Raw genomic sequence first — 20,772 nt, 5'->3', positions numbered from 1 at the left:
GCTCCGTTTACAAACTACTATCTATAATATTTTTATTTTGGTTCTCAGTGTCATAAAGTTTTCGAACATAACTATCTCTTTCTCTTTCTGATTTCTTTATATTTCAGAGTTAGATATTTGTGGATCAGAGGATTCGGTTCATCTTTTAATATTTCAGATTTAGATATTTGTGGATCAGAGGATTCGGTTCATCTTTTAATATTTCAGAACTAGATATTTGTGGATCAGAGGATTCGGTTCATCTTTTAATATTTCAGAGTTAGATATTTGTGGATCAGAGGATTCGGTTCATCTTTTAATATTTCAGAGTTAGATATTTGTGGATCAGAGGATTCGGTTCATCTTTTAATATTTCAGATTGAGATATTTGTGGATCAGAGGATTCGGTTCATCTTTTAATATTTCAGAGTTAGATATTTGTGGATCAGAGGATTCGGTTCATCTTTTAATATTTCAGAGTTAGATATTTGTGGATCAGAGGATTCGGTTAATCTTTTAAAAAGAATTTATAAAGTAAATGTTCTAGGCTCTCCAATCAGGTGATAAATATATAAATGCTTCTTTTACCCAGAACCGGTGCTACTTAAATACAGCTGTTCTTTTATCTATTGTTCCATGCATGTTTCTTTATACATGAATCATGTAATTAAGGTTACTTTATACAGGTTCCTTTATAGATAGTTCCTCTTTTATTGTTTATTTACCCATGGTTCCTTTATAGATAGTTCCTCTTTTATTGTTTATTTACCCATGGTTCCTTTATACAAGTTATTTTTTACATGGTTCATGGTTCATGGTTCATTACATGGTTCCTTTACTCACAGTTTATTAAGTTCCATGGTTCCCATATACATGTTTCTTTTTACTTGGTTTCTCTTTTTAAGTTCCTTTAAGAATGGTTTCTTTCTACAGGTTTCCATTATTCAATATTTTCTTTTATACACACGTTCCTTTATACAATATCACATTGTTTATTTTATCCATCGTTCCTGTTCTCAGTCTTGATTACGGGTTCTTCTAGCCATGGTTCCTTAATATAGGTTCCTTTATTCCTAGTTCCTTATTACAGGTTCCTTAATATGTGCTATACAGGTTCCTTTATTCATAGTTCCTTATTACAAGTTTCTTTATCCATGGTTCCTTTATCCATAGTTCCCTATTACAGGTTCATTTATCCATGGTTCCTTACTGTAGGTTCCTTTATCCATAGTTCCTTATTACAGATTCCTTTATCCATAGTTCCCTATTGTAGGTTCCTTTATCCATAGTTCCCTATTACATGTTTATTTATCCATAGTTCCTTATTGTAGGTTCCTTTATCCATAGTTCCTTATTTTAGGTTACTTTATCCATAGTTCCTTTTGCAGTATGCAGGTTCCTTTATCCATGGTTCCGTTATTCATGTCCCTTTTTGAATACATAGTTTGTTTATACAGGTTCCTTTAACCAGGGTTCCATGAATTATTCTCCCCTCTCTGTTCAATATTTTCAAATCTTATTATTCCATTCCATTTAACTCTAAAAATAAAGCTTTTAAACCTGGTCTATTCAATAAAGAAACTATAAGAGGAAATACTGAAAACTTTTACTGTTGTTCAATTATTGATAATATTATAAGCTCAAATTCCAACTAAAACGTAATTTCCCCGACCCTTTCTTCCTCCACCCCTGCAGGTAACTTAGTCCTTCTTTAACTTGTAGCATCATGTTTCTATTTGTTAGTTTTTTTTTCCTTAAAAAAAAATATACCAAAAATAAAATTCAGGGTATAGCATTAAAACCAGCTATGCTAGCTAATGTCAGATATCTATATATAAATTTGGCTTGTCTGTTTGTTTGTTTGTCTGTTTGTTTGTTTGTATCCAATAAACGTCAAAACGGCTGAACCGATCGGGCCCAAATTTTTTGTGGGACATCTAGGGAGCCCAGGGAAGGTTTATGAATCATCAAAATTTCAAATATTTGTCTCAATCAAAATTCGATCGTCATTAAATTTTTTTTAATTTTGAAAATCCGCGAAATTTTTTGTGAAAATCCGCGAATTATGTTTGTTTTGTTTTACGATGTACACAAAGAGAACATGTTCACAATTAATTTAGAAGATGGGCGCGAAGCGCCCTCTAAGGCTAGAAAGAAGGGCGCGAAGCGCCTTGAATTTCTAGTATTGTATATATGTATATGACGATTATTTAGCTAGCTACCTTTACCCATTCGACACTGGACACATATATGTACATACAAAAAATTTTTAGCAATGAATATATAAATTTAATTTAATTGAATTGATTGTTATTACTAGCTAGTAGTTATACTATTTTTGTTATTATTATTATTGTTTGTATTAATATTATTATTATTATTTTAGTATTCCTAAACCACTAAAAAACAAGTTGAATCAATGGTTACTAGGTGATATCAATCTCATTTCAAAGGGTCGTTTCTCTCCTTCTTTTATTTAATACAAAGTACAATTTATTATCTCTTTTTTTCATGGACAATTTTCAAAACCATGTCAGGTTGATATAGTGAAAACCTCTTTAAATGACATAATTTTAATAAGATATTAAAATATAGCTAAACACGAGGCCGAATTAATCCCAGAACAGTACAAGTATAGGGTCGGACCAGTACAAGGATAGGGTCAGACCAGTACAAGGATAGGGTCAGACCAGTACAAGGATAGGGTCGGACCAGTACAAGGATAGGGTCAGACCAGTACAAGGATAGGGTTAGACCAGTACAAGGATAGGGTCAGACCAGAACAAGGATAGGGTCGGACCAGTACAAGGATAGGGTCGGACCAGTACAAGGATAGGGTCGGACCAGTACAAGGATAGGGTCAGACCAGTACAAGGATAGGGTCGGACCAGTACAAGTATAGGGTCGGACCAGTACAAGTATAGGGTCGGACCAGAACAAGGATAGGGTCAGGCCAGTACGGATTTAGTTTTCACTTTCCCTGAAAATCTGAGATGGCAGTGAAAATATAAAAAAAGAGAAACGAATAAATGTGTAGGCTAACAGACAAAAAGTTGTACAAATTCGGAACAGGTCAGATTTAGTTCAAAAAATAACATTTTTAAATCCACATTTCGTTTGTTGAATCGAACTTAACGAAATGACACGAATATTTTGTTCAAAATTTCGATTATCCTGTTAACCTACAGGGTGTCCCACGGAATATGACAGTTGAAAAATAGTTTTGAATGTCGTCTTACATACACTGTATTACACTGGTATTAAAGGCTTTTTGTAGTTTATTTCGTTAGAAAAATCTTTTGCTCATATATATTTTACTTTGAAATCAATTTTACCATAACTAAGCTTTGAGGGCGCTTCGCGCCCATCTTTTATTTAAATTGTGAATATGTTCTTTTTGTTTACATTTTAAAACAAAGAAGAAAAGAATTTTGCGGATTTAAAAAAAAAATTTGCGGATTTTCAAAAATTTAATTTTTTTTACAAAATTAAAAACCTTAAAAACACATTTTTTTAAATTAAGACATTCTAACCTATTCACCAACTGTAATATTTCGTGGGACACCCTGTACGAAAATCCTATAGCATTCTGTTCCTAATTTAAACTCCAAAATCACGAATGTAATATAATGTAAATATTTTTTTAATATTGCAGAAAGTTTTTAAAAATCATATAATTGATTTCCAAATATTTATCAAAATTCCAAACACCGCAAAGCTCATATTTTTAGATTTAGTTTTTAAGTAGTAATTGGCAAAGTACTCATATATTTGTGGGTGAGAGCTTGCAGCTTTTGGATGTATAATAAGTCCGTCTCATACTCTGTGGGAAAAACTGTATAATTTTTTTATTTGGAATAATTTACCTTTTAAAGATTATTCTTCAGGTTTACAAAGGAGAGTTCTCATTACAATCCCATGAGGAACTTATTTTCAATATTTTAAAATCAAGAAAAACCCAGAAAATTAAAAACGTAGATTTTCTATTTAAAATATAGACAAAATGCATGCTCACTTGGTTTTCATTTGTCAAAAAATATTGACTTAAAATATTTTTATTACAATATGATGCCGATGCTAATCAGCTTAGTCGCAATTTATTAAACTACATGCGGGTAGAAAGTGACAGTTCTCTTCTCATAGCTGAGGAGAGATTTTGGAAATTTTGAAATTAAAAACTGGCGGACACAGGCTTCTAAAGTAAGACTAAAATAATCAACTATTTTTTATGCAAATGTCCAAGCAAATACATTCAATTCACAGACACAGAGATTCTTGCAGCTATGCATTTTGCATTAGTTTTTTAGCAATAGCAAAATTTTAATCTTCGGCTTTAGAATACCTTTTTTTATAGACTTAGAATAAAAAACTCTGATTATTCTTTCTTCTTTTTCTCCAGAACATAAGCTGCCCCAAGCCCTTAAGAGTTGTTTTTCCATTCTCCATTCCCGCTGCTTTTTGTTTGGTACAGGGTTTCCCACGAAACATTACACTTGGAAGACGACTTGAAGGTCGTCTTGATTTTTGATATAATTTGCTGCGTTTATATGCTAGCCTGATTTTATATGTAAAAGTTGTTAAATAATAATCACAAGATAGTCCTGGCATTTACAAAATGTGGTCTGCCTTTTTTTGTGCTTTCAAGCTGATTTCGACAATTTTGGTTTTATTTGATAAAATGGAGATCTGAACTTTATTTCTAATATCTCTGGTAAAACTGAAAGCAAAAAAAAGGCAGACCACATTATGCGAGGGCTAGGATGATAATGTGGTAATTGTTTCAAGAATCATACAAGTTAAAGGAGGTTGACGACTGAATGTCAAAAATAAATTCAAATTCTTGCAAATGTCATGTTTCGTGGGATACCCTTTATCTTAGCATTGATTCAAACAAACCATAATATTTGGATAAATTTGAAAATGAAAAAGAGCTATGCGGCCAAATGTCCAGGTTAGTAGACATATGCACTATGTAGTGTTGATGAATGATGTTAGGTACATTCCCAAAGGATTTTTCCCAAGTGGCAACTTCCCAATGGTATTTTCCCGAGTGGCAACTTACCAAATGTTAAATATCCCAAACAGCAACTTCCCAAGTCTGTCCTAGCCGCAGCGCTCGGCCCTCAACCTGTTTTAGTCGCGGCATTCGGCCCCCTAGCCCATACTAGCCGCAGCGCTCGGCACCATTGCAGCCTGAGGCGCCTCAGAGGGCCAAACCTAATCTTTGGGAAGTTGCCGCCTGGGAAATTGCACATTTGAAAAGTTGTCACTTGGGAAATTGTCACTTGGGAAGTCGCACTTGGGAAAATGCCTTTGGGAAATCAATAAAACTTTAGAGACGAGCGTTTGGACTATATGTAGTCCTTTTTATTACATTGATGGTTCCCTTAAGCTTTAAACCTTTTGCTTTTGTGTATAATACAGTGGTAGACGTTTATATCAATGCAAAGAAGACAACTTTCGTTTTCAATAGATTGAAATAAAGCTTTTAAACAGCATGGATACACATTAACATGAAAACAAAGAGAAGATGTCGATTGAAAAAGCTTCTCTTTGATTTCTTGTAAACTTTTAATTCGAAAAATATCTTGTTAACAATTAAAAAATCGTCTTCATTGAATTGATATAATAGCCTATTATCTGTAGTTTAGTGCACAAATTAACCTTATTATATTTCAGGGTTCTAATTCCTCTGAATATGTTAGAAATCTAATTATGAAAGCAGAAAAATCTTGTGATTTCTGCAAACCTTTACTCTTGACGGTAAGATATTTCGAGGCAAGAAGAATGTACCAATGATTGGAGGCACTATTATTGGTACACTGTTCTTGCCTTGTATATATATATGCGAGTAAATGTATGTATATATATACATAATAGCTGACCAAACGGTTAAACCAAATTGGTGGAAATTCTTCGTGGGACCCCGTGGCCGTTGGTAACCATAGAGAATAGAATATATAGAGAGGAATTTAATGTGAAAAAGTGTAAAACGGCCATTTTGTTGTACTGTTTCCATACTGCAGGTGTACTTCACATATTTATGCTATATAACCTGTTGGGCCCTGGAATAATATTATATAGAAAATCTAAAATTATTGTTAAAAGAAAACCAAATTATGAAATAGGCTGGTTTCATAATTGACCAATGATCATTTCACATAGACTCTATGCCTTCCACTTTACAAACGATGATTTTCCGTTATAACTATAAATCAAATGATGTTTTTATTCACCTAATTCATTATAAAGTTTATTTAACAGTTTAAAAAATTCGAAATTGAAATGGATAGTCTAGGGAACATACTGTATTAATGTACTCTACTGCATATAATTTGTGAACATTTACATGATTTGTACACTTTGAACTCCCTTTCAGGCTGAAAGGGACTGAAAAACTTCATACCGAGAGATTCTTTTAATTCCTCTCTATATATTCTATTCTCTATGTTGGTAACATAAACTAAACGAATTTTTGAAATTTCACGGGCAATGCCGGGCACTCTAGTCAGTATTAATTAAAAATACAATGACATTTGATTTCAAGAACGAACTGCAAAATTTTCAAAGCAATTAAAATTTTTGCAAAAAAGAAAATTTATATTAACAATTAAATATGTGTATGAAAAAAAATTGCGTTTCTACCGAATATAAAATATATTTTTGTTTATTTAGGCTGAGGAAACATGGGGAAGAATTAGGTGATTTTAAATATTTGCATTTTCTTCTTAAAAATCAGTAATTCGATAAAAAAATCTATTTAAAACTTCTTATAATTGATTATTTATTGAAAAATCAGAACGAAGACGTCATTATCTGGTGCTAATGTTTTCCGTTTGGTTGGGCCTAACAACGCTATCATACTTGCTGACAGACATAATGTTCTGGAATTAAGGTATTTTCAAACTATTATGGTTTTTAATTTTTCCAAATATTGTGTTCTANTAAAGTAAACATATTAAGGTGGCAGCATCACTCAGGACCAAAAATAAAGCTTATGTATGAAATGGCCACTTTTTCTTTTTCTTGTTTGATAATTTTTGTATACAATTTTTTTCATGCGTGCTGTGTATACTGTATATTGTATATTCTGGTAACAAATATTTAGAGAATATAGATTTTGGGAAAATTTGCTTTAATTCATAAAAAGTTTATATTGGTTGTTATTAAAATGCACTGATTTGTAGATATAAAGAATATATTATTTTTATTCCCACAAATACTCAATAAAAATTTAAGGCCGTAAAAAGATTTTTTTTAATTATTGGCTTTTTAGGCAATAAGCTGAGGTGTTTTTCGACTGATTTTAATTTTTGCACTTTGCACTTAATACTTGATACTTTACACTTTACGCTTTACACTTTACACTTTACACTTTACAGTTTACACTTTACAGTGCTGAGGAGCTGGCAGATATGTTTGACTGTGCTGAGCAATGGTTCAAGAAAGTCAATTCTCTAAACAAAGACCTGGTAAACTAATAACTATGCAGGCTGTCCCAAAAAAAATGGGATAAAAATGGGACACAGACATATATTCAAAATCGTGTTCAAAGAGTCCAAGTTTAAGCTTGGATTGACAATTGACAATACTAATTTATATTTTAATTTTTGCAAATTAAAAATGTTGGTAAATATTGTCTTGTTCAATATGTACGATCAACTTACATTATAATTAGTCATGTCTTGTTTTGATTTAATTGTGTTTCCTTCATATTCACATATAAAATGTAAGATTTTTATTGAAACCATTACATTTTTTGCATTCTCTAGCCTTTGTCAAAAGCTTCAGAAGGACAGAGATTTGTCATTTTTTAAATGGAAATCTGAAATTTGACAATTGTTAGATCAGAGCCGGCGATTTAAAAAATTCAAGAAAATACGACTCGGGTCTAAGTTTTTAAATCGCGGGCTCAGTAATTGAAAGGAGGCCTGCTTACGCTTATTTTGTTTTTTGTGATACACCCTGTATTTTATATCCTTTATATCCTTATATCCTTTATCTGATCAAAACTGTACGCATGCTCTTCAATTTACAGATAGAGGATCATATCCTTATATCTTTTATCTGATCAAAACTGTATGAATGCTCTTCAATTTACAGATAGAGGATCATATCCTTATATCATCTGATCAAAACTGTACGCATAGTCCTTAATTTACAGATAGAGGATCATATCCTTATATACTTCATCTGATCAAAACTGTACGCATAGTCCTTAATTTACAGATAGAGGATCATATCCTTATATACTTCATCTGATCAAAACTGTACGCATAGTCCTTAATTTACAGATAGAGGATCATATCCTTTTATCCTTTATCTGATCAAAACTGTACGCATGGTCCTTAATTTACAGATAGAGGATCATATCCTTTTATCCTTTATCTGATCAAACGTACGCATGCTCTTCAATTTACAGATAGAGGATCATATCCTTATATCCTTATCTGATCAAACTGTACGCATAGTCCTTAATTTACAGATAGAGGATCATATCCTTATATCCTTTATCTGATCAAAACTGTACGCATGCTCTTCAATTTACAGATAGAGGATCATATCCTTATATCCTTATCTGATCAAACTGTACGCATAGTCCTTAATTTACAGATAGAGGATCATATCCTTATATCCTTTATCTCATCAAAACTGTAGATAATATCGTCGTTTTGCTAGTTTGTTTATTTTTTTATAATTTCCCTCCAATGCTTATGTACAATCAATCCAAAAGTCACTTTTATAGAGAATCCATACTTGGAAATAATTAAAACAGGGATATTTCATTCCTTCTTAATAACTCAAAGCATTTACTCGAAATACTCTGACGGGTTCAGTAACATTATGCCAAGTTCGCAAATTTCCGCGTTCGTGAATGCCTAGTTCATAAATGCCTAGGTCATAAATGCCTAGACAACATTATGCCTTCATTTCTGGTTACCTAGCTAACAATATGCGTAGATTTCTGAATGCCTAGATAACATAATGCATAGAGAACACAATGCATAGATTCGTGAATGCCTAGATAACATCAGAGTGCATTGATCTATACCTATACAATATATTTTAACGAGATAGAAACATATTAAAGAGAGAAATAAAACATACAATCCGGGAAAATTTTTATATTTTTATTTTAGTTGTTGCATTTGACAGCATGCCAAGAGCTGATTATCTTTCAACTTTGGACCATGAGAGGCAAAAAATTGACTGTAATAAAATGTTTGCCAAAATAAAATATTTAATAAATCATTATTCATTTGCCTTCTAGTATCATTTCTTTCTTGCTTAACTATGTCTTATGTTATTGGGTCATTAGGCATTATGAAATATAGGCATAATGTTATCTAGGTATTCATGAATATAGGCATAGTGTTGTCTAGGCATTATGAACTAGGCATTATGTGATCTAGGCATAGTGGACTAGGCATTCACATACTAGGCATTCGCGAACTAGGCATAATGTTACTAAGCCGTCTGTAGCTGCTTTAAAGTTCATAATAATTTTGATAATATATCGATAAGTACAACGATTGATTTCTATTATTAAGATTTTCCCAATGCTGGTTTGGGACTTTTTCCCAAAAGCTGGAGCAAGTCAAATTCACCCTCACTTTCAGGTAAATATCTACCTACCTACCTACTTATCTTCCTATCTACCTACATACCTACCTACCTACTTATCTTCCTATCTACCTACCTATCTACCTACCTACTCATCTACCTATCTACCTACATACCTACCTACCCAACCACCTCCCTTTCTACCTCCCTACCTACCTACCTACCTACTTACCTGCCTATCAACCTACCTACCTACCTACCTACCTACCTACCTACCTACCTACCTACCTACCTACCTACCTACCTACCTACCTACCTACCTACCTACCTACCTACCTACCTACCTACCTACCTACCTACCTACCTACCTACCTACCTACGTACCTACCTACCTACCTACCTACCTACATACCTACCTACATACCTACCTACATACATCCTTACCTACCTACCTACCTATATACCTCCCTAGTCCCTACCTCCCTACCTACCTACCAATCTACATACCTAATTTCCAAACACACCTACTTTTTTGTCTACCTTACTAACTTCCATGCCTTCTTATCCTACAAAGTTTCTACTTACCTACTTTTCCCCGTACCTACCTTTTTGTCTACCCATCTACCTACCTACCTTCCTTCCTACCCACCTGACTGCCTACATTAACCTACCTTCCTTCCTTTCTACCTAACTAACCGTACCTAATCTTCCAGCAGACTATATTCGACAGTTTTCAAAAAATAGTAAAGCGGAGGAATCGGAGAATAGATCTTTTAGCTAAAAAGACAAAGACGCGACAATGGAGGGGAAGCTAGGGGGGGGGGGAGAGACGAAGGTTGCATTACGTTACATTCTCAAAGGAGGGGGAGGCGCGCGTACCATTCTAGAGATTGAAAAAAACACGCTTATTTAACGGGAAACTAATGTTAAAATTGACTTAATACTTATCACACATTTTACAAAGAAAAATTGATGTCGGTGCAATAATACAAATCTGCCCATTCTCAACAGTTTATACATGATTTTTACAGATGTGCCTGACCTCCCCCCCCCCTTAAAATACTACAATGACGCCTCTGATAGACTCTGATAGTATAGAGAAAGTTTATGAGGACTAAACTGTGACGTTGCAATTAAAAAAATTGTATTAACGACTTTTTAACGGTGGTGTATTTTTCGACCTACGCATATCCGCTATACTCCACTTCTGACTAGGGTTTCCATTCGCAAAACTTTTGCGCAATTTTTGCGGAACGAAACGCAATATTTTTCTTTCTTTGCGCATCAATTTTGCGCGAAAAAACAACAATTTGCGCAATCATTCGCAAAAGTCATTTCGCGCAAAATTGCCCTATTCCGCTTTTGCGAAACTCAAGTTTTGCGCAATTCCGCAACAAGAGTTTTGCGCAAATCCGCAATTCCGGTGACGGTGTGTGTTTCTTAGAATTCAATTCTGGAAAAATCTTGTTTTGGAATGTCTTCCTATTGGTCGCTTTTACATAATTGACCAATGACAGTTAAGAAGAGTTCAAATCTCACAATTTTCTCGACAATTTTAGTTTTGGACATGCATATTTTCTTAAAAGTGGATTCTTCAGGCATTGGCTACTTTCTTGCATTATTTTATATGAGATTAAAAAGATTTCAGAAATTTGATTTAAAAAAATTTAAGAATACAATTCATACTCATGATTAAACAAAGCTTTTAAGGCCGAGTCACTTGAAATTATTTAATAGGATTAAAATATTGCCAAGTTTAACACTCTCTAATTTCTATTTTATTAATTTTGGTTCCTTAATTTAAACTTTTTGTAACTGGAAGTAACCAATTGAGTGTAGTATAATCGTTATCATACTCATATGTTAATATTTTTTTTGTATATGGAATAAATCTTCAGTTGTTCAATTCTAAGCTTAGAATATCAATTTTTGACAATGTGCCTAAAAAGTTATATTTTGCGTAAAACTTGCGGTTTTGCGCAAATTGCGCAAAAAAATTTGCGCAAAACTAAAGTTTCGTTTCATGCGCAACTTTCGCAAATAATATTTCCGGTTTTGCGCAAATTGCGCAAAATAAATAGCGCAAAACCGCGCAAAACTCATTGCGTTTCATGCGCAAAAATAGCGCAAAAGTTCGCAAAAATAAAATTTGCGCGAAAATAGCGCAAATTTTGCGCAAAAGATTTAGCCATTTCGTGGAAACCCTACTTCTGACCTACTAGCACGTGGTTTTACAGCTGCTATATGGAATAGTGGCCGCAGCGCCTGGCCCCTTAGCCTGTCCTAGCCGCGGCGCTCGGCCCAGAAATTTTCTTAACCTAACCTAACCCTCAAATAATACAAAAATAAACAGCTAGCGTAGGTCTGATATTGCAGTCGTTCGGAAAGTTAGTAGGTCGGAAGTTCGGAAGGGGGGATGTTGCGTATAGACGATGTAACATTACCCTTTTAAACGTATAAGAAACCAATGCAACTAAAAAATTTAATTGACGTGAATAAACTTTGTTATTGACATAAAAAGAATAAATTACGAATTATACAAACATTCTAAAAAGTGGCAATATAACTGCGTACAATATTTCGGTCAATTGAAAAAATAGTACTTTATTGACAATTCTAATTCTTTGAATTTTACTATCTCCAAATGCAAGCCTATTTTCTTTCTATGTTTTTCATTTTAAAATAATCAATAAAGTAAAGTAAAATAAAGTAGATATGGGGGGGGGGTGTTATGCCCCCCCCTTACAAGTTTAGGGTTGGACATTGCACCCTTGCCAAAACCTTCTGTATGCGCCTTTGCCTACCCGTATTACCACTACCTGTCCCCATATACTGCAGGTTTGGTTAGATAAAGAATATTCCGGCCAATTTTTGACGCATTTTCAAGCTGCACAACTTTACAGGTTAGTTTATGTAAACAAGATTTACCATTCATTCAACTTTTTAAAATATTTTCTAACGTTAAAGGAATTGTTGATAGTTCAAATATTTAGAAACTTGGTGCCAGGAATCTTAAAGCATAAATTTTTTTCAGAGATTGGAACTTTTATGTGAATATTGTTAATATTAAACGTTAATTGATCTCAATATCCAATACGGGCACTTTTGATTAAATTTGAGGATAAATGCTGGATCCGCCAATTAAAGTTATTCTTGAAGGGTATGGGCCCTAAGGGATATTGACAAGGGATTGAATTATAATCCGTAAGTAATGTCAGATCAGCAAGAATTTCTTCTCTTTTAGTTTTTCTAGATATATTGTCTGTTCAGTTCCGAATACTAAATTTAATAAAACGCAATTGTGTAATTTATATTTTCACTAATTTCTAAAATAATTATTTATTCTCTAAAAGTTTCTTTATCATGTATTTGGATAAAATTACTATTTTCCATTATTTTTCCTTAGTCCGAATTTAATGTATTTAAGCCGCGGCTCAAATTATGTACATTCTGCCTTTGGTTCAGCAGAAGTTTTGTTTTAATTTTTAAAGAGGCTGTCGAAGTAACCCGATTCACAATGGTACCCTTTAAACCTTTATCTGAGCAACCATGGGATTGTTTGTTAGGTTCTGAGAATATCCTTATATCATTTCCTGCTTAAATCCGCAAATATATTTAACAGACAAACCAATTTTTAAATTAAAAACAAAGATAGATTTGACAAAGGTTTATAGGTTACCGTTAAATATCCGGTATTATTATCTCTTTTAAAATGGAGGGTTGCACTTCAAATTACATAAACACTCCCTTTAATAAAGGATTGAATATGGTGAAGATTACTGGACAGATCTAATCTCCCTCCACCTGAACCTTGGACTAGGAAACAGATAAAATAAGATTATTAAAAATACTGGGCAAAATTTTGTATTGATGCAAAATACACTGCAGTACAGTACAGAGGACAAAAAAGTGTAGTACAGTATAATTCAGTTCAATGCAGTATAGTACTGTTACCATAAAAAAATGGTATGAAATAATGAAAATCTAAAGCCTTAAAACTGATGTAAGTAAACCTACAGAGTATAGGAAAAAATATATTTACAAGTAAAAAATGAACAAATAAAATAATACTAATGAATCATGGAAAGCAGGAGCTCTCTGATGGACTCTCCGCCTTGCATTCGCCTCGTACGACAAGTTAATATTCCGTCTTCAAACTCTTCGTGAATACTGACTCTATTTCGGTTTTAGCCCAGACTGATCCTATTTTCTCCCTCTAAGCCATGGTTCACGCTCATTGGCTTGAATTAAACCAGGATCTGGGACAATGGTGGCTTCGGTTTTCCACGCATTCAAACATGCATTCAAAGAATGTTTTCTGGGTTGGCATTTTCTATCGACACATATTTCTCTACGTCGGTGACTTATCATTCGCCCACTTTCTGTCCAACCTAGAGCTATATACAAAAGAGCTAATACATTGTCTTGTTTATAGGCCAGACTACTTGCAATCTGAGCTAAGCTCCGTATCCGTAGAAGGACTGAAGGAGTTACATCAATAGAACTATCCAATCCAAGTTTAGCTCCGGGTTCATATGAGAACTGAGAGGGTTGCATCAATGAAACTATCCCTATTTCGAGCTATTGAGTTTACAAGGGTTACATACAGTACAATACAGCATGCTAATTACACTACACTATTGTACACAACACTACAGTGCAATACTATCATTTAATTAAATTCTGTATAAATAATCATTTATCATGAGTAAAACTCAAAACCTAATATTCTAGCTAGTTAGTTGTAAAATTCTACTTTAAGTTAATATTATCATCAAAACTTGTATCTTTTATCCAAATTTGAATTAAGGCCCTTTTTATATGGATAATGTTTTTGTAAAACATCCATTTTTTCCTTATTTATTTCCTTTTTTTAATTTCATCATAAACCATTATATTCAAAACAAATGTTTGAAATAGAATAAAAATGACTAGAATTTACAGAGTATACATTTTATACAATGTAGACACGTATCACATGTTTGAAAACGACAATTTTCAGAAATATTAAAACTACAATTCATGATTTGGAATTAATCTAAAAAACTTTAATCATTCCCTTTTTTAAATTTCATCATTTCTTGCCAATTTTCAGTTCTAATTGGCTTTTTTATGCTATCTAATATTTTTTAATGAAAGTTTTCATTTTTAACTTTTATCTGTTTTTGAAGGATTTAAATCAGGAGAAACGGTGGTTTTTACACCGCTAGACAGCCACAGGTCAATATTTGGCTTCAAAATGCATTTTTATGGAAATTTATCTTTCTGCAACACTAACTATTTATAACACTGTTATTTTGGTTATCAGTGCTATAAAGTTGTTGGACAGAAATTTTCTCTTTATCGAGAAGGTTCAAGCCTTTTTAATTTTAGGCGAGAACCTTCGAGATATAGAGAAAATTAAAGTCCAAAAACTTTAAAGCACGTCGTGCCGAATAATAGTGTTATAGGTAATTTTATTACTATTTCTAGATCAAATAAGCTTTGAAACAAAGGAAGTCAAAATGTAAAGTTGATTTCAATTTTATTTTCATTTCAATTGAAAAAAATATTTTGGAAATATCCTTAATATTTTGGAGAAAATCCGGGAACCAATCAAAAATTTAAATAGCACACGTGTTATAATGTACAGCTAATTTAAATTTATAGCACGATGATTATGAATAGTTTCATAAAAATATCTGTAAATTAAATCTAAAAGGGCATAAACCTTCTCGATAAAGAGAAAATTTCTGTCCAAAAACACTGCGAACCACACCTAAATGTATACAAAATAAACCAACCTAAAACAATGACTTTAACACACTTGTCCACTCTGTGTTTCTTTTCTGCCTTTACGTACATACGTGTTTCTGGAAAATATTTGAATTTCTTTCGATTGTCTATATATTTGCAACCTGGTAGTGTGAACCTTTGATATTTGATCTAGCAGAATTTACAGTTTGAAATATCAAAGTTCTACGACAAGGTTCAAGATATTGGGATTAGAAAATCTGAGTTTGTGGCAAAAACTCAATTCCTTTACGTATGATTAAATTACGTAGATTGTTTTAAGTTTTAAAACAAAAACATTCAATTTTTATTAAGCACAGCCATGCCACTCTTTCAACAGAGGGTCATTTAATACATTCTACCCTCCTACAGTCCCAGTAAGAAAATTATCAGTAATTATCCTGTCAATGTATAAATCTCCTATTAGAGATAGAGAGGTAATGGTTGTTGGAGATAGGGTTGATGCAACATTTATAAAATTATTCTACGCAGCTATAAAATTGCATCAGGTAAAAGTTTTTTTTGTGATGGAAAATTCTATTTTTATCTTGTATTACAGAGGTTTATTCTTAACATTAAATTTGCAATTCATTTAACCTGAAATGTACAAGGATGCCCAAGGATGAGATTTCAGAGACGATTCTTCTGAATTTAATTAAACTGTAAAGCTGTAAAAATCAAATATTCGTCTCTTTAAAGTCTAATACTTTGTGGGTAACCCTGTATAAAAGCAACGTAGCATGAAGTTTTAAATGATTATATATTATAAATGTCGTCTTCGTAAAAGTGAGAGTTTTCCCAGGGTTAAAAAACATGTTTGAAGGATAGATTCTTTAATTGAAATATATATATATTACGGTGGTAGGCGATTATATCAATATAATGAAGACGACTTTCGATTTCAATTTTGAATCATATCAAGCTTTTAAACAGCATGGATAAACATGGAAACAAAGAGAAGCTGTCAATTTAAAAAGCTTCTTTTATTTACTTGTAAACTTGTAATTCTAAAAAAGCTTGCTAACAATAAAAACTCAAATAAAAAGTCGTCTTCATTATAATGTAATCGACCAGCACCGTATTAAATTATAAAAAAATCATTCAAGAATCATGGTAACATTCTCCCTTTCAAAATGTTCGGTGTTCTCCTACAGGGTGTCCCAATAAACATGGGAATTCAGTGACGAATTCGATATCGTCTTTTTAAATAATTCTTTGATTTAGTATTGTGATACCTACTGAGAAAGCTGTAATCTGTAAGAGTTTCGTCTGCCATGTTCACATTTTGTTTGTTTATGTTTTGACTGCATACGGTTGTACTTAGTAAAACAAGAAAATTAAAGTATACAAACAGAGTAAACTTGTCCGTCTTCACTTTTCATCTTGCGGAGACATTATAGGATACATCTTAATATTATGGCTTTTGAAATAATGTATTACAATGCTAATTCATAACAAAGACGATATCCAATTCTTCTCTGAATTCCCATGTTTTTTGGGACACCCTGTATATTTATGATTTATGATTTAGGTCTATTATTTTATATTTGGGATGAAAAAAATGCTTCATACAGGGTTACCCACAAAGGATGAGACTTCATAGACGACTGTTCGAACTTTATACCGTCCATGGTTCCTTATATTCACGGATCTCTGACATTGTAAACTTGTTTTATTTCTTTGCTTAATTATTAAGTAAGCCATTAAAAGCCATTCATGACAGAATACTTAATTTAGCCTTAGGATTGTCAAATAAAATTGGTTTAAGGTCGTCTTTTTAGTCTCATCTTTTGTGGGTAAACCTGTATCTTATATGCTAAAGGTTACCCAGAAGGGTTAAAACTTTATAGGCATATTTTGTTATTATATTATTTTTCAACTTTCTCAGGCTCAAGGTAATTTTTGTCTGAGTGTTGGCATGTCCTGGCCATCTTTACTTGGTTCCTCCTACCCTGCAGTTGCTAGAATAGGATACAGGTAGAAAATGATGAAAATAATAAGTTAAGATAAGAAACTGCATAGCACACTTTTATGTATGAAAAGACTAGATCTAACATTCAATTCGGCATATCTAAAGGGTTTCAGGTCGTATTTAAATTTCATATTTTAGCTGATAAACCTGTATCTATGGAAAAGAAATGACATCCAATTTCTTCCTTATTATATATACACTGTGCAGGGTGTCCTACAAAATATGACAGTTCAGAGACGACTATTACAGAACTAAACTTATGTTTAGCGAGACAACCTGTACTTTATTTACTTGTTTAGGGGAGATTGTACAGTACAGTACAGTGATATGTCTAGTGTTGACGTGTATGCATTCTACTCCATCAACTCTAATCCAACACACTTCATACATCAGCTCAAGAACTTTACTATGTCTGCTCAATTATGATATTGATTTGTACAATGTTTACTTTACTTTATTCATCGTTAAATTTCATTTTATCTTTTCATTTTTTCGTGTCTGCATACGTTAAACCCAATATATTTAATACATTGAAGAATTTATCCAATGTTGTATGCTTCGCGTTCTGATAATGGAATGTTGCAGATATTTAGTTTTTTTATTAAATGATTATATGGAGCTCTTTAAAACTGTTCCCGCATATTCATGGGTATTTATTTATTTTCGCAAATACTGAGATTTCCGTAAAATAGTATAAAACCCATTGAAAATTTGTCAGGACGACGTTTCTTTCGATTTATTTAATATTTAGGGTTTAACTGTATAGGGTTCTCACTAATTACTTTATTAGAAAATGTCAAGAAAGGAGATTAAAAAGGTGAGACTGTTTAGAGATTGTTTACATTCTGGTGTGCAGTGTTGGTTTAGGACAGCTTTACGTAGAACTAGTTTACATTCTGGTGTGCAGTGCTGGTTTAGGTCAGCTCTACGTAGAACTAGTTTACATTCCGGTGTGCAGTGTTGGTTTAGGACAGCTTTACGTAGAACTAGTTTACATTCTGGTGTGCAGTGTTGGTTTAGGACAGCTTTACGTAGAACTAGTTTACATTCTGGTGTGCAGTGTTGGTTTAGGACAGCTCTACGTAGAACTAGTTTACATTCTGGTGTGCAGTGCTGGTTTAGGACAGCTCTACGTAGAACTAGTTTACATTCTGGTGTGCAGTGTTGGTTTAGGACAGCTCTACGTAGAACTAGTTTAATTGTGTCGTAAATAAACAACATAAATTCAATAAACAGTAATTGCTCAGGCGCCCTTAATAAAGCCTTTGTTAACAATCTTTATTTTCTGCAAAAACTCAGTGGTAGGCGATTATATCAATACAAAATGAAGAAGACTTATTTGTAAACTTGTAATTAGAAAAAAGCTTGTAAATAATCAAAACTTAAATAAAAAGTCGTCTTCGTTGGATTTATATAGTCCGAGTCGCTTACCACTGTATTTCCAGATCTATCTCAATACGTCACACTAATATGTAAACAAACTCATTCTCCTTAGGTCCGCAGAGTCCGCACTCATTTGCGAGAATCATTCTATTATCGATCATAATCTCACAACATTGATCTTGTTTCTGTTTTGTTTTGTTCATTTTTCATTGCATGTATAATTATAATCTGGTTTTTTTCTTCATTCAGAACATTAAGCAATGATTATTGTAAATACTTAGCCAAAATATCTGAAAAACAATGATTAGTAATTGAACCAACTTTAGAAAACGGTTGCAGCAATCATATCTTTATTGTCGTCTCTCAATTTTCATCTTTTCTTCAGAAACCGTTTAATGTTGAAATTCAGAATTCATATATGTTTGAAATATTAATGGTCTACGACTTCGGGTTGCAAAGACTGAAAAATCAGAGTGTATGGCAAGAATTCAGTTTCTTTTTATTTAACCGTGTAATATTTTTCGTCATTTTCTATAGTACTGATGAGGTTACAAAAATATATTGAAATTAATTTCCAAACAAGATTGTTTCTTTCTACTAGAGTGAAAACCTTTTTTTGGCAACAAGGACACCTTACAATTAATAATTCAATTACGTGTTAATAATGATAACTTTTTATTGTGTTTACGTCATATACAGGGTTACTCACAAAGGATGAGACTTCAGAGACGACTGTACGGAATTTATACTGTCAGTTTCCTTATATTCACTATTCCCTGCAACTGTAAACTTGGTTGTTTCTTTGCCATATCATTAAATAAGCCATTAGATTACCATATCTAAGGCAGAAGACTAAATTTAACCTTGGTATAGTCACATTTTAAGAGTTTCCGGTCGTCTTTACAGTCTCATCCTTTGTGGGTAACCCTGAATGATTTAAAACTTAAAACCACTAAAATAAATATTTTAAAAGACTTTTTTTTTACTTTTTCTTCGAGAAAGGACAATAATCTTTTTTTATGAATTGGTATAAATACTGGAAAGGTATACAGAAAGCCTATATTTTATTACCATGGAGGCCCATGCCCTGTCTATCCTTTTATCTATCTATCCATCTAGCTATCTATCTATCGCTCTTGTCTATTTCTAAAGCCATGAGAACCCTGAGTTTTGCAGGGGAAATCCTTTCTCAAGACTAGATATAACTTTACCTGAAACCAATTTTCCAGAACAATTTAATTTGAATATTTAAGTTTGACATTAGATTTTAGAGAATAGGGGTGGAGAGTGGGGGGTGGTACCGATGGGAACTTTAGAAAGGTGAAACAGAATGCAGTGTAGTTGACTGGTAACCTTAGAAGAGGAAACAACATTCTCATTTTCAATTCTTAATAATCAAGTTTCTTAATAGTCTAAAATTCATTTGTCATGGGATTTGAAATCAAGCACGTTTCAAATATAATGGTGAGCACGTTACAAGCATAATATTGAGCACGTTCTAAACATAAAAGTGAGCACGTTCTAAACATAGTAGTTAGCACGTTCTAAACTTAGTAGTTAAAACGTTCTAAATGTAGAAGTTAGCACGTTATAAACATAATATTTAGCATGTTCTAAACAAATTAGTGAGCACATTCTTAACATAATAGTCAGCACGTTCCAAATATAGTATTCAGGACTTTCTAAACATAGCAGTTAAAACGTTCTAAGCATGACAGTGAGCACCTTCTAGGAATAATAGTGAGCACTTTTTAAACATAGTATTTAACACGTTCTGAACAAAATAGTGAGCTAGTTCTAATTATAGTAGTTAGCATGTTCTAATAATAGTATTTAGAACGTTATAAACATAATAGTGAGTACGTTTTAAACATAGTATTTAGCACGTTCTAAGCATAAGAGTAAACATGTTCTAAACATATAGCACATTATCTTTTTGGTAACCAAGTTTGAAATATAATGGTTAGCATGTTCTTTTCAGTATTTTTCAACCAAATAAGTTAGAAGTCCTAAATATTAAGACCGTTTAGACATAATAGTTAGTTATTATTTAGGCATATTATTCAAATAAACAACGTTTGTAAGCTTTAAACATGAAAAAC

General features: G+C 32.7%; 1 protein-coding gene across 1 annotated transcript in view; it reads left to right on the top strand.

Moving 5' to 3' along the window:
* The window catches only part of LOC111707970 (uncharacterized), a 28,858-nt gene extending 11,036 nt beyond the window's left edge, over positions 1 to 17,822 (top strand). Inside the window, exons 5-20 of the mRNA XM_023481168.1 lie at positions 458 to 539; positions 2,366 to 2,433; positions 3,018 to 3,051; positions 3,867 to 3,902; positions 4,909 to 4,930; positions 5,659 to 5,742; positions 6,655 to 6,680; positions 6,779 to 6,874; positions 7,376 to 7,451; positions 9,531 to 9,599; positions 12,382 to 12,446; positions 13,302 to 13,363; positions 14,715 to 14,763; positions 15,743 to 15,824; positions 17,204 to 17,292; positions 17,587 to 17,822. Of these exons, the coding sequence (XP_023336936.1) occupies positions 458 to 539; positions 2,366 to 2,433; positions 3,018 to 3,051; positions 3,867 to 3,902; positions 4,909 to 4,930; positions 5,659 to 5,742; positions 6,655 to 6,680; positions 6,779 to 6,874; positions 7,376 to 7,451; positions 9,531 to 9,599; positions 12,382 to 12,446; positions 13,302 to 13,363; positions 14,715 to 14,763; positions 15,743 to 15,824; positions 17,204 to 17,292; positions 17,587 to 17,713 (1,067 nt within the window). The 3' untranslated portion in view covers positions 17,714 to 17,822. The remainder of the gene's footprint in view (positions 1 to 457; positions 540 to 2,365; positions 2,434 to 3,017; positions 3,052 to 3,866; positions 3,903 to 4,908; positions 4,931 to 5,658; positions 5,743 to 6,654; positions 6,681 to 6,778; positions 6,875 to 7,375; positions 7,452 to 9,530; positions 9,600 to 12,381; positions 12,447 to 13,301; positions 13,364 to 14,714; positions 14,764 to 15,742; positions 15,825 to 17,203; positions 17,293 to 17,586) is intronic.
* The last annotated feature ends 2,950 nt before the right edge of the window (positions 17,823 to 20,772 follow it).

Source organism: Eurytemora carolleeae, unplaced genomic scaffold (assembly GCF_000591075.1).
Source record: "Eurytemora carolleeae unplaced genomic scaffold, Eaff_2.0 scaffold848, whole genome shotgun sequence".
NCBI lineage: Eukaryota > Metazoa > Arthropoda > Copepoda > Calanoida > Temoridae > Eurytemora > Eurytemora carolleeae.
Note: the sequence above shows the minus strand (reverse complement) of the source record. Positions and strands in the feature narration are given on the sequence as shown.